The 14528-nt window shown below is 59.3% G+C and overlaps 1 protein-coding gene across 4 annotated transcripts in view; it reads right to left on the bottom strand.

Annotated features, from left to right (window-relative positions):
• SHANK3 (SH3 and multiple ankyrin repeat domains 3) overlaps positions 1-14528 on the bottom strand; it is a 48470-nt gene that overhangs the window by 13610 nt on the left and 20332 nt on the right. For 2 of the 4 annotated variants that reach the window (XM_056107057.1, XM_056107061.1), the window contains exons 13-20: positions 10674-10749; positions 10426-10508; positions 9869-9993; positions 9661-9793; positions 8817-8897; positions 4953-4976; positions 1369-1499; positions 843-927 (exon numbers count right to left, since the gene is read on the bottom strand). In XM_056107057.1, coding sequence (XP_055963032.1) covers positions 843-927; positions 1369-1499; positions 4953-4976; positions 8817-8897; positions 9661-9793; positions 9869-9993; positions 10426-10508; positions 10674-10749 — 738 coding nt within the window. The remainder of the gene's footprint in view (positions 1-842; positions 928-1368; positions 1500-4952; positions 4977-8816; positions 8898-9660; positions 9794-9868; positions 9994-10425; positions 10509-10673; positions 10750-14528) is intronic. The other 2 variants (XM_056107059.1, XM_056107060.1) reach the window with 2 other exon arrangements.

Here is a 14528-nt window from a genome sequence, read left to right on the forward strand (position 1 = left end):
CAGCAGAGAGTGCAGCATGAGAAATGACCCAATTTGGGCTGGGAGAGACTGACAAACGGGGGCTGTGCCGAGGTCCCGAAAGGACACACATGGTGGGGGAGGAGAAGCAACTGAAAAGCCGCAGCCTGGGGAGGGGGACGGGTGCGGGTGGGGGGAGAGGAAAATGACCCAAAATGTGCCAGACACTCAATGCCCACTGCGGTGAGGGGAGAGCCAGACTGGTGGGGACGGGAGAGGGGACAGAGGCTCAGGAGAAAAACCTTATGTGGATTTAGGGGGACAGCCCAGATTGGAGACAGTGACACTGGTGTCTGCAGGGCATGGTGGCAGGACACCCCTGCTCAGGGGCTGTGAATGGGGAGCCGTGGACTGGGGCCGGGGACGGAGAGCTATGGAACAGGGAGCCGTGGACAGGGGCCAGGGACGGAGAGTCGTGACCAGGGACCGGGACAGAAAGCTGTGGACAGGGGCTGGGGATGGAGAGCCATGTACAGGGGTCACGGATGGGGAGCCGTGGACAGGGACTGGGGAGAGGAAGCCATGGACAGCGGCCACGGATGGGGGGCCGTGAACAGGGGCCATGGATGAGAAGCCGTGGACAGGGGCCGGGGATGGGAAACCATGGACGGGGCTGTGGACAGAGGCCCTAAATGAGGAGCGGCGGATGTGGGGAAAGCCTGGGGATCTTCCAGTAAAGCTCTCTAAGCTAGGAGCAACCCCGCCCCCAACTCCCCAGCAAAGGAGGCCCTAGGAGGGGGTGGGTGGGGGAGAGGGAGGAAACCAGGGGTGAGTGCCTCCAGCCCTGCCCTCCCCGCTCACGCAAGCCCCAAACCCAGCCGTACCTACTGACTTGGTCCGTGGAATCCCCTTCCGCAGGGAGCCCGGCAGCTTCTCTGGGCCTGGGAGGCCTTGGCGCTCAAACAGTGACTGTGGGTGGGGCGTGAGGTCAGAGGGCTCTGGGGCCCCTCGTTCCCCAGCCAGCCCCACCCATGCATGTGTCTCCACAGCTGCTGGCCATGTCCCAGGGGGTCACAGAAGCTGGGTGCAGGCCCAGATGGGGGTGGGGAGGGCAGAGGTCAGGGCCAGGACGGGCCAGTGCAGGCCCACATGCGATGGGGAGCTGATGCAGGTGGTGTGGGGAGCCTGGAGGGATGCAGAGGTGCCAGAGCAGAAATGTGGGGAGCAGGCAGCAACTGCAGCCCCTCCCGGGCGGCTGCACACAGCCCAGAGGCTACTCGGGGCTGGAGTCGCATCCAGGGACTCCAAACAGAGGCTTTTCAGTTGCTCTCCTAGAGAGAGGGTCCTGGTTCGACCCTCCCACTCCTCTCAGAACAGCCACCCCCTGTGCCCATCTGCTCGGAAGCTCACGCTGATCTCCGCGGGCGTGATCCTCCGGCTGGTAGGCCGCTGTTTGACGGTGGCAGCCCTCGAGTCAGCGTCAGCGATGTCTGGCCTCAGTGTGGGCTCGGCGGCGGCGGCCAGGATCTCGTCCAGCTTCTCTGCAATCGAGAGACACCACCTCAGCGTATGGCTCGAGCCCCGGCCTGTCCCTCCGGGCCACCCTCCCTCACGCTGCATTGAGGGCCAGGCACTCCCGCCTGGGCACTGCGCTCCACCACATCCACCCTGAAACGCAGCCCAGAGCCCAGCTGCCCGCTGTCCGCAGGTGGATCCAGGCAGCCCTAAGGACAGGAGCAGGGTGGGCCTAGACCTCAGGGCAGACATAGGTCTCCTGGATGCCACTGTACCCGCCCTCTCCCCTTGGTTCCCTCACAGCACCAGAAGCTCTTCCTTATGTGTGTGGCCCCAGAACAGACCCTGCATTTAGTGGCAGGTAGGGGCTGGCCCCACCCAGTGGGGCTCAGGTGACCCTATGTGGTGCCAGTGCAAGGTGAGTGCCTCACCCCCCTCTGCTCTCTCTCCGGCCCCCAGTACACCCTCATGGACACCCAGAAGAAGCCTCCAAGAGGGGACTGGCCAGACACATCCGGGACCCTTTGGGAGAATAGCTCACAGCTAGGCAAGAAGCCGAGCCCCCCTACCTGGAAGAACACCCCTCCCAAATATGGGGTGCAAAGAAAAGGGGGCCTAGTCAGAGGGGCAGGGAAGTGCCAAGAGCCAGAGCTTAAGCTGCCTCTGTGCTCCCAGTGCTGTGGAGGCTACGCAGGAGGAACCTGGTGGCCGCTGGAGCAGCAGGGTGGGCCTGCCCGGCTAGCAGGGAGCGAGAGCAGGCCTTGGCACCCACCTGCCACACCCCCAGCCCCTTCTTCAGCAGCCCACCTTGTCCCACCCACCATCCATGCTCCGAGTCCCAAGCCCTTCCCGCTAGCAGGACCAGAGCTGGGCTGGCGTGTCCACTCCAGAGACGCTGCTGTTTCCTCACCTCCGGGTAGCACCCACGACCCTCCCTCTGCAGCTTGTTCAGGAGTGGGGTGTCTATGAGGATCCCCCAAGACGCCCAGCTCCTAGCCAGATGGACCCCAAACACAGACTTGGTCCTGGCTTAGCTGTGTGCCATTTTCCTTGTTTTATCAACAGACCTAAATATGGCAACTTGGCAGCGGGGGAGACGCTCAAAGGGCCGGGCTCAGCTCTGCACACAGGAGGCCGGGTTTGACCCCCTGAGCACTGCCAAAGTGAGCCCTGAATGCAGACAGCAGACAGGAAGAGCTCTGAGTACTGCCAGATGTGGCCCCCAAACCAAATAAACACCCAAACCAAATAAACAACCAAAAAAAAAAAAGTCAGCTGGGTCAGGGTGAATTGTACGGCAGAGCCACAGCTGTGGTCGGCCCAGCAGCCCCAAGGACACAGGCCAGTTCTTGTGCCCGAGTCCTGAGCCTGGGCTCACCCACGGCCCTCGCTTCTACAAGGGCTTCTCAAGTCACACCTGGCCAGCAACACTGCCTGGGACACTCTGACCCAAACGGGGTATTCCTGTTCGAATTTCCAACAGGTCATTTCCTCAGGAGCTGAGTCACTGCTAGACCCATGAGGACACCGGAGTCAAAGGAGCTACCGGGTCACCAAGGCCTCATGGGGGACCCACCACTGCTCCCTTCTCACCAGGCAAAAAGCTGAAATTGAGATGAAGCCTGTGAGAAAAAAATGAGACATGATCACTCGGGGACTGCTAAATGCAAAGAGAGATGCCCGTGAGAGAAAGACACTCCTGGGAAAACCAGTCCTGTGCTCACAGGAGCGGCACAGGCTTACCTGTGGGGTCTGTGCACACCTGGACTGGGACTGTGCTCACCAGGGATGGAGTCGGTCTCAGCTGGGCTGGCTATGCTCACTTTGGCTGGGCTCTGTACTCATCTGTGGGGTCTGTGCTCACCTGTGGGGTCTGTATTCACCTGAGCTAGAACTGCGATGGAGTTTGTCTCACTTGGGCTGGTTATGCTCACTTGGGCTGGGGTCTGTGTTCACTTGTGGGGTCAGTGTTCACCTTGTCTGGGGTCTGTGCTCACCCTGTCTGGGGTCTGTGCTCACCTATGGGGTCTGTGCTACCCTGGGCCGGGGTATGCTCACCCAGACTGGGTCTAAAGGTTGCCTATCTAGGTCCAGAGGAATTCGATTCTAGAAACCCCGTAGAGAACATGCGGTGAGCAGAGCTACTCATAGCTCACAGGGCATCAGGCCAGATCACAGCCACATTCAGGGGGATGGGCCAGCAAGGAGCTGAGTTCAGGAGCTCAGGCAAGATGAGAGCTGAAGTTCTTCAGTGCCAAGAAAGGGCTTGGAGGCAGAGACACACGTCATGAGGGTGAGGTTCTCAATTCCATCCCTAGCACCACACAAACTCCACAACCTAAGGTGCCCAAGCCCTGGTACAGTAGGTAGGATGTTCATCTTGCATTTGGTTGACCCCGATTTGATCCTCAGAAGCCCACATGGTCCCCTGAGCAACACCGAAGCACAGAGCCAGGAGTAATCCCTCCCTGAGCGCTGCTGGCTGTGGTTAAAAAAAAAAACACAGAAAATTCTACAACCTATAAGCTAATGAGTTTGCCATCAGTCCCCAGCAGAATTAGAAACAAACTCCTGAGTACTTTTAGCTCCCGAAGGAAATGACACCCCTGTGCTGCCAGGCGGGTCACTGGGTACTATGTGTGGGTGTAGCCAGGTCTGAGCTATTTGCACTCCAGGCCCCAAACCTTGGTGACGGTCCCCACATTCCCCTACAGCTAGAAGTATGGAGGCTGGAGTACAGCTCCTTGGAGCCCACGATGAACCAGGAGGAAGCACACTGCAGATACCCCACGGAGCAGAGGAGACCTGCGTGCTGGTAGCTGAAGGCTCAGGGAAGGCGGCTTCTGAGGGAAGTCGGGCTGAGACTGAGGCGCTAGCACGCCCAAGCGCTGGGAGGCAGGAGACAGGGACAGGCAGGTGCACGGACAGGGTGAGCACATGCCTGTGGCCAGCCGAGACTTCGGCGGCAGCGGTGCAGCAGGAGGAGGCCCAGTCCTTAAGCAGTGTGGCAGCCTGGGGTCACCCAGGCACTGAGCCTCAGTTAGTTCCCAATCCGGACTTTGGGCCACACAGATGCTGCCATTTCTTGCCAGCTAGTTGGGTTCCCAGACAGCCTGGAAGTGGCCTCAAGGGCCTGGCAGAGGCTGGGCCAAGGCGCAGTCAGTGTGCAGGACCAGCCTCCTTCGGGGGACTCTGAGCATGGACCTGGCCCCCCAGGACAGCCCAGGATGGGGATCCCCACAACAGGCAGAGGAGCCCCACTGAAGAGGTGGGATGGAGCGCCTTCTCCCGGGCCCCCTCCAGAATCACAGGGACCTGGAACAGCTCAGGACCAGTAGGACCAGGGACTCCTCCTCTGTCCCCCAGAGGTCAGCAGGAAGGCCCACCCAGCCCACAGACCACCCTCACGAAAACGGTCTTCACACACCAGCACTTCCCTGAATGGGTCAAGCTGGGCACAGAAACAACAAATGACTCACCCCCTTTCCTTCTCCGAATGGAGGCTTGGAATCAAAAAACAGAGAAATGGGGTGAAAGGCAGTGCCGTGTCCCACTCCCAGCCCTCCCAAGAGCTGAACCTCCCGATACCCACACTGTCCCTGAACCTCCCTATAGGCCCTTGGGTCGGGACATGGCCCAGAACTCCTAGTGAAAACAACCAGGGTCAGGGGCATCTCCGCACGCATGCACACACAAGCACATTCATGCACACACGTGCACACCACATGCACGTACATGTGCACAGATGTGTACACAGGTGGAATCCTCCACATACAGCTAAATCATACTCCCTTCAGTCAACCCTGCTCAGGGAAGAGGCAGAGTCCAGAGCGGGAATGGGACGCTGCCTGCCCTGAGGCTTCCAGCTGCACAGAAGCACACGGCAGCCAGCGTCTGCCAAACCAGGCGTCACACACTGGGCCACCTGCCCGGACACTCACCACAAAGGGCAAAGGTGCCCAGGCAGCTCACAGGAAACAGATGAACAAGGGGCTCCTGCTTGAAGCCGCCCAGCTATGCTGTCCACTGCCCATCAGCATCCCTGCACTTTGAGCAAGTGACACATGGTGACCACAAGGAGCTCCCAAAGCTGAAGGACCCGGGGTGTCCACCCTTCCTCTGACCCAGCCCCATCTCGGGAGGGCACTTACCCCGAACACTTGCTCTCTGGCCCTCTGGCCTACGTCTGCAGACCCTGTATCCCGCATTTTCTGGGCCCCACCTCTGCCCGCCAGGGGACCTCCCCCTTCTGTAAGATCCTACTTCCCCATTCGCTTTTCCAGACGCCTCTTGATTCCTTCCCCTTGAGGTGGAAGGAATGGCCACAGAGGTGGCCATTGGTGCCTCCAGGAATCTGGACGGCCCCTCTCAGTAGTGTTGGGAACTCGAGGCCAAGCTCTCCTGTCTTTCCTCAGACTCCACCACAGGAAAAGCCAGCCTGGAACCACCAGTCTGAGTCTCTCTGGGAATGCAAGGTTGTGAGCCAGCCCCATGGTGGGCAGCAGGCCCAGGGAGGAAGGTTTGCTGGAAGCCTCTTTCCCACATAGAGGAGTCCAGAAGGCAGAAGGCAGTCCGGGTTCTGCTGGCCAGTCACCTGGGAGCCGTCACACTCTCAGATGTCCACACTCCTGCATGTGCAGAATGAGGCGGGTTCCCTGAGTCTGCAGCTGTGAGGTCACTGTGGAACTGTGCCCTCAGGCACTGCCCTGGGAGCCAGGTCTGGTGTCTTTTGGGACTGTCGCGGTGTCCCCTTCCCTTTGTCGGGAGTGCAAAGACGGGGACATGGTGCTTGCATGCTCAGCTGCGCGTGCATGTTTGGCTGTGGAGCTGGCTCACTCAGATGTGGTGCTTGCATGTTCAGATGGGTTTGCACACTCAGTTGTGTTTGCATTCTTGGTTGGGGTGCTCATGTGCTCAGCTGTGCTCCCCTCAGCCCACCCTCATGCCCTGGACTCAGGTGTGCCGGCACATCTGGTTGTGGCGTTCATCCACGCCGCTGCAGTTCTTACTTGGGAGGTCCCACACCTTCCTTTTGGCTGTGGAGCTCATACACAACTGGCTCAGTGCTGAATGGGCGCTGCCGTGGCACGCACAGAGACATTCCCCTTGGCCACAGAGCTTACACATATTCTTTTTTTACTTTCTGGGTCACACCCAGTGACGCACAGGGGTTACCCCTGGCTTTGCACTCAGGAATTACCCCGGCGGTGCTCAGGGAACCATATGGGATGCTGGGAGTCGAAGCCGGGTCAGCCGCACGCAAGGCAAATGCCCTACCCGCTGTGCTATCGCTTTGGCCCTCTACACATATTCTAGATGTGATGTTCACCAGGCATCACACAGGCTGTGGTGGTCACAGAAAGGACAGAGATGGGGGTCCCAGAGAGCAGAGCACCCCGCTCCCATACTTGGAGTTGAACGTGTAGCCTCCCACCCGAAAGGTGTGAGCCCCCCCTCCTAGCCTATGGCTGTTCCATCAGAATGATGGTCCCTGGAACAGCCTGAAGGCCCTGGGACCGAGCTCTGGGGGGAGTGGCCACCCTAGGTGTGGAATTCCAGGTGAAAAGCATTTTGACTCAGTCTTTAAGACTCCATGTTCCACTGTCTTCAAGCATCAACTTGACATGGAATGGAATCACCAGGGTCAGAGCAACAGCCCAGATTCCTCTTTTCTGCCGTGGGCATCTCCTTGTGCTCATGCCCGGAGGTCCAGCTAGGGAAAGGCTGGGTCTGCTTTCACGTGTCTCCCTGCTTGGGATGATTTTACACGTTTCCAGACTTTTTCAACCACTTGAACTTCTTAGTGGTTCAGTGTTTTGATGCCTCCATTCCTTCCGACTTCCCCTGGAATGTCCATGTGGCTGGGAATTCCTTTGCTTTATCCTCCCTGACTCTCTGACATTTTGTGCTTTGGGAAATTTCCTCCAATTTATCTTCAAATGCACAGTTTCTGTATCTGGGTCTGATGCACTGTCTGTCCTGGCCACAGGCTTTAAGCTCCAAACAGTCACTCTAAGCCCTGCTTCAGGGACATCTGCCGGCTTGCTGTTTTCCATCCGCATCACACATTCTGCTGGTTCTCTCTGACTTTACCTTTTCATATCGTATTTTGTCTCCTTCATTCTCTTCCATGAATTCCTGTTCCTCTGGTTCCAATACCAGTGCCAGGGCTTGGTTCTGGCTTTCCTGCCTCTTATAAGCTCACAGTTGTGTCTTGAGGTTTTGTGGGGAGCACCAGAAGAACCTCATCAACTTGTCCTGTGGACCCATATCCTGTCCCCAGCCTTCAGAGAGCACAAAAAGCTCGGCTTATTCTCATTCTGGCGTCATTTTCTCTCTCCATCTCTGGAACCTGAGGATTCATCTTCCCTCCTTGTGAGTCGGCCACGTTTCATGAGTTCTAGTTCATTCAGAACGTTCTTGGGGAAGAAAATTCTGAGCATTCCAACCCACTTGTCTCAGCTCCCCACCTGGAACTGAACTACAGCTAAAAGCAGCCGCTTGGCAGCGGGATGCCCAGGCTGGGATCAGAACAGGGCTGGAGCCACGCTCAGGAATCAGGCCCAGGGCATTTGGGGCAAGTGAGCGTGGTCCATTGGCCAGGGCAGAGACAAGCGGGAGCTCAGGTTGGGACTCAGTCCAGAACCAGGACTTGCCCAGAGATCAGTTTAGGGCTGGGGCCAGTGAGTGTGCAGGCCAGGACACTCACTGCCCTGCACTGCCGGGAGTCAGGCAGGCATGGCCACAGGGAGGGACAGGTGCGTGTGCATGTCTGCAGCTGCACATCAACATCACGGGTGTCAGGGCACAGTCATGAGTACCTGGGCACACCAGGGATGCTGCCTCGAACAGTCACAGAGCGGGAGGTCTCAGGAGAAGCCGAGTTTGCCTGCACAGGCTGCAGCAGGCCCAGGACACCTTCGCCACGCCCAGAGCATGCCCCACCCCAGCCCTGCACACACCGGCCAGCTCCCTGCACTCACAGGCGCCTGTCAGCCCTGCACACAGCCCTGTGCACCTGGCCACCCTGTCGGCCCACCATGCACAGGTACTGGAAGGCACAGGACCAAGGTCACACCTCCAAGGCCAGGCCGGGCAGGGGCTGGGCACAAGTGCCGGACTCATGCTCTGCTCACAGGGCAGGAAGCCAGCCTGGAGATCCTAAGCACATACCACGACACAAGAGCAGCATGCGAACACGTATGGCCCATCCTCACCCCCCACCCACTGCCTGGCCACCCGCCCTCAGCTCTCCCCCCACCCTCTACCTCTGACCTGTCCCTACATCTGCCCGTCCCTCTGCACCTGGCCTTCCCGGGCTACCTGCCCACTGCACTGCTCACCCAGTTCCTCGAGCTCTGCTGTCATGGATTTGGAGCGCAGGGTCAGCGTCGTGCTTGGGGCCCTCTTGGGGGGCGGTGGAGCTGCAAAGAAGAGGGAGGCCTTGGCCCTCCGGTCCAGCAGTGGGCAGCGGGGTGTGGCCAGGTGCAGGTGCCACCTGCGCTCCACCGCCTGGATCTCCTCGTACTCCCGGGACGAAGAGTCACACTGTGCCAGGATCTTGTTCAGGCTCCGGCTCGACGCGAACTTCTTCATGGCGCTCGAGGCGCAGGGCTCAGGGCGGGGGCCTGTGGGGCCTCTGAAGGGGCCCAGGCCCGTGAGGTCAGGGTGCTGCTGGCTGCGGCCTGCACACCCAGCCCGTCGGCTCCGGGGCCTGAGCAGGGCGCAGAGCCATGGGGTGGGGGCTGGGAGGGTCGCAGGCGGAGACGGGGCTGCGGGGGTGGAGGTCTCTGCCCAGGGGGGACCAGGGTGTGGCCCTTGAGCAGGGGCTGAGCAGGAGCCGCAGGGCCGGGCCGGCTGGCCGGCAGCCTTGGGGCCGGACCGGGCTGTGCCCTCGGCGGGCGCCGGGAGAAGACGCTTTTCCTGTTCCCGCAGGTGCCGCCTCCCCCTTCCCTCCGACAATGAGGCAGCGTCAACCTCCCGTTGCCATGGCAACTCCGGCCTCCAGGCAGCTGCTGGCAGTGTCGGGAAGGAGGCTCTTCCCGCAGGGCTGGGGGACGGGAGGCAGGGGCGGAGCTGGGGCCATCAAGGGTGCACTGTGGGCGCTTGACAAGGGGTGTGGGCACGGTCTGGGGTCACAAGGTCTAAGGCGTAAGGTCACAGGTGCCAGAACACGTGGCCCCTCACCTCTGCGACGCACCCCGTCCTCCTCCTGCTTCCGAGTCACAGAAACCACCTTCATGACGAGACGGTTCCCGCCCTGGCGGATCAGGGCCACCACCTGCTTGTGGCCAACCTTCACGACGTTCACCCCATTCACCTGGGACAGAGGTGGCCAGTGGGTGCCCGGGCTCTGCACCAACCTCGAGCCCAGGCCCAGGACCCCAGCCCTCACCTCAATGAGAAAGTCCCCGGTACGCAGCCCGGCCCTCCAGGCCACACCCTCCACATCCACCGACTCCAGGTACTGCAGTGCGGGGAAGGCTGGGGTGGGCGTGAACTCCTCGATGGGGGTCTCTGCTGCGGCGTGGGGCCATCAGGAAGGAGCTTCAGCGGTCGCTCCCAGGTGGAGGTGCTGCTGCCCACCACCTCCCCAGAAAGCCTAAGCGCGTGCCCACTGAGGCAGCTGAGCCGGTTTGGGGCCACCCGCACAGAAGTGCCGGCCTCTGGGGCCAGATGCCCCTGGCCATGCTAGAAATGGGGGCCGGGGGGCGGGGGGCCCGAGAAGAGAGCCCTCACACGGGAGCAGAAAGGGAGAAGCACAGGGCCAGGCAGGGAGTGGGGAGGAGTGAGGTGGGGGGTGATCAGGGTGAGGAAGGGGACAGAAAATGCTGGGGACGGGAAGAGACGGGAGAGGACGGGCATGCGAGAGGGGGCAGGGCGAGGCGGGAGTGCGGGAGCAGCAGCTGAGACAAGAGTCAAAAGCCCGCACACTGAAGCCCCATCCCTTACCTTTGGCCCCCCGGAGCACGAACCCAAAGCCCTCATGGTCCCGTTTCTGTAGGATGGCCACCTTGTCGTCGATGATATAGTCACTGGTAGGGAGAGAGTGGGAGTGAGGAGCCCTGAGCAGGGTGACCCCCATGTCCCTGCAGGACCCTCCACACAGGGCCCAGCCTGCCACCAACTGGGCTGGAGGCAGGAGCTGGGCCCCAGCACCCCCAGAGCGGCTGTCCCGCCCCCACGATGCCCGCCGGTACCTGTGGGACGTGAGGCTGTCGTAGGAGCCCACCGTGTAGTGGCGGAAAAGTCGCTTGGTCCGGTCCTCACGGGTTTCTGAGGGAAGTTCAGGAGCTGCTGTGCCCACTGGGCTGCCCAGTCCCTGGGCCACACTGGCTCCACCCTCTGCACACACACTCTCTGGGCCACTGGGCCTCGATGGATGTGGGACCCAAACCCTGGAATGGGGCCCAGAGGGCCTGAAATGGGGGTCTTCTGGCCTCTGGGAATCAGGCTCCAGAAGGAACAGGGTCTGTGGCCCTTCTTTCCCGGGAGCTGAATACAAGGGTGGACAGCACCAGGCCCACCCAGAATCACAGAGCCGAGTGCGAGGGCAGGGAGGGGAGTACAAGCACAGTGCATGCAAGCCGCAGCTGAGCTCACACAGGGGCAGGGTGCAGCCCTCAGCCCTGGGCCAGGCAAGTGCGTGTGGCCCTCGGTCCTGGGCCAGGCAAGTGCGTGTGCTTATGGCCACAGCCCCACGTAATACGGGCATGTCTGCATGTGTAACTAGAGTTATGGGTTCATACAGGCAGGTCTGTGTACACTCCCAGGGTAATATGATGCCTACTGTATGTCTATATGATCCACACTCTTGTGTCATATAAGCATGTCTGTCTCATATCCACACAACTGTGGGTACGTACATGTCTGAGCATGGCCACAGTCATGGGTTCCCGCAGGCATGTTTGCGCATGCCAGAGTCACAGGTTCCTACAGGCGTGTCTGTGTGTCAGAGTCATGGGTTCCCATGGTGTGTCTGTGTGTCAGGAGTCATGGGTACCTATGGTGTGTCTGTGTGTCAGAGTCATGGGTTCCTATGGAGTGTCTCTGTCAGAGTCATGGGTTCCTACAGGCATGTCTGCACATGCCAGAGTCACAGGTTCCTACAGGGGTGTCTGTGTGTCAGAGTCATGGGTTCCTATGGTGTGTCTGTGTGTCAGAGTCATGGGTACCTATGGTGCATCTGTGTGTCAGAGTCATGGGTTCTTATGGTGTGTCTGTGTGTCAGAGTCATAGTTTCCTATGGTGTGTCTCTGTCAGAGTCATGAGTTCCTACAGGCATGTCTGCGCATGCCAGAGTCACAGGTTCCTACAGGCGTGTCTGTGTGTCAGAGTCATGGGTTCCCATGGTGTGTCTGTGTGTCAGAGTCATGGGTACCTATAGTGTGTCTGTGCGTCAGAGTCATGGGTTCCTATGGAGTGTCTCTGTCAGAGTCATGGGTTCCTACAGGCATGTCTGCACATGCCAGAGTCACAGGTTCCTACAGGGGTGTCTGTGTGTCAGAGTCATGGGTTCCTATGGTGTGTCTGTGTGTCAGAGTCATGGGTACCTATGGTGCATCTGTGTGTCAGAGTCATGGGTTCCTATGGTGTGTCTGTGTGTCAGAGTCATAGTTTCCTATGGTGTGTCTCTGTCAGAGTCATGAGTTCCTACAGGCATGTCTGCGCATGCCAGAGTCACAGGTTCCTACAGGCGTGTCTGTGTGTCAGAGTCATGGGTTCCTATGGTGTGTCTGTGTGTCAGAGTCATGGGTACCTATGGTGTGTCTGTGTGTCAGAGTCATAGTTTCCTATGGTGTGTCTCTGTCAGAGTCATGGGTTCCTACAGGCATGTCTGCACATGCCAGAGTCACAGGTTCCTACAGGTGTGTCTGTGTGCCCAGAGTCATGAGTTCCAATGGTGTGTCTGTGTGTCAGAGTCATGGGTTCCTACAGGTGTGTATCTGTCAGTCACGGCCTACTAAAGGCATGTCTGTGCATGTCAGTTACAGGACCCTTCAGGCATGTCTGTGTTAGAGTCATGGGTTCCTACAGGCGTGTCTATGTCAGGGTCACAGGCTCCTACGGGCATGTCTGTGTGTGTCAGAGTCATGGGATCCTAGAGGCATGTCTGTATGTGTCAGAGTCATGGATTCCTACAGGCCTGTTCAGGTATGCCAGAATCATGGGTTCCTACAGGCATGTCTGTGTCAGTCATGGGTTCCTACAGGTCTCTGTCAGAGTCACGGGCTACTACAGGTGTGCCTGTGTGTGTCAGTCACAGGACCCTAGAGGCATGTCTGTGTGTGCCAGAATCATGAGTTCCTATAGGCGTGTCTGTCTCGAGTCAAGGGTTCCCATAGGCGTGTCTCTGTCAAAGTCAGGGGCTACTATGTCTGTGCATGCCAGCTACAGGATCCTACAGGCGTGTCTGTGTCAGTCATGGGTTCCTACAGGCATGTCTGTGCATGTCAGAGTCACGGGTTTCTAAAAGTATGTGTGTATTGAAGCCACAAGTTCCTATGGTGTATCTGTGTGTCAGAGTCATGGGTTCCTACAGGCATGTCTGTGTGTGTCAGTCATGGGTTCGTACTGATGTCTGTGTGCCCAGAGTCATCGGTTCCTACAGGCGTGTCTGTGTGTGCTTGAGTCACAGGTTCCTACAGGCGTGTCAGAGACACAGGTTCCTACAGACATGTCTGTGTATGTCAGAGTCACAGGTTCCTAGGATTGTCTGTTCACGCCAGAGTCACAGGTTCCTACAGGAGTGTGTGTGCCCAGAGTCATGGGTTTCTATGGTGTGTCTGTGTGTCAAAGTCACATGGAACTCTCCCAACAGCCCATCAATGCTGCATGTCAAGGTGCCCCTGACTTCGTACTGCCCAAAAAAGCAGGGGGTGCAGGGTGGGGCCAGGCCCCTCCTCAGGTTCCTCCATCCCCTCTGTCACCTGGTCTCAAAGCCCCTCAGAACCACTGCAGAGAATCCGGCTAGAAGCGCTCACGTCCTGGCGGTCATCCGCAGCCACCCATGTTGGGTTCCGGGTCCCTCTGGCATCTGTTTATCAGATTCTGCCTCCTAGTTCCCTGGTGCCTCTGTCTCCAGTTCCCAGGGCTCTGGGCAGCACTGAGAGCCACATGGCCCTGTGGCCGCAACCCTCCCCATCCCCATCACTGTGGCAGTGCTCAGGACTCTGAGGATACAGCTGAGGCTCCCGCAGAGTCTGTTCCCCCAGAGGAGAGACAGGAAACAGGAGCCCACAGAGCCGACGTGCCGAGTGCAGGAAATGCGGAGAACTGAGCAGAAAGGGAGCAGAGAGTCTGTGTCACAGGCCGGCTGCCCTGGGCTGCACCAGGAAGGGAGAGAGGCCTGCAGGCCACAGGCTTGGGGGAGCAGGGACACTCTAGAACATGAACGTGGCGTGTGCAGGGGCAGTGAGAAGCCGCTGCAGGAAGTGAGGCCAGACAGGGAACAGGGTTTTCTCCACTGTCCCATGTGGTGGCCTCTGGGGGTGGGCACAGACAGCTTTCACCTCTGATCCTGCCTGTCCCCGCATGTCTGCCCTGGAGGCACCCATCTGGACAACAGGTGCTGGCTCTGAACACTTACCACAGGATGAGTGGGTGGGGACCTCAGGGAGGGTGAGCAGAAAGGTGGGGGCTCAGGCAGGAATCAAAGGACGTGGAAGCGGGGGAAAGCGGGGTGGGGGACTGAGAACCAAGAGAAGGGCAGGAAGGGGTGAGGGGGAAGGGGCAGGTTGAGGAATGAGTGAAGGGATGGCGGGGCGGGTGGGTGAAGGCCAACCAAGAGTGGACAGCAGTTTCTGGAAGGGAGGAGGAGGAGGAGAAAGACGACCCTGCGCCAGGAGCTGCCTTGAAACCTGTCCTTGGACATGGAAAAACTCTCTACAAAGGACCTGCCCCCGGATCCCCGAGCCCCCCACCCCATGCTGATGGCCTAGAGCCTCCCCCAGCATCTTCCATGCCCATGGCCCCCCATGCCCATGCAACACCCCCAGGCCTTCCAGGACCAGGATCATATCACCACTGGGAGCACGTCACACCCCCTTCACATC

This window comes from Sorex fumeus, unplaced genomic scaffold (assembly GCF_029834395.1).
Source record: "Sorex fumeus unplaced genomic scaffold, SorFum_2.1 ptg000153l, whole genome shotgun sequence".
NCBI lineage: Eukaryota > Metazoa > Chordata > Mammalia > Eulipotyphla > Soricidae > Sorex > Sorex fumeus.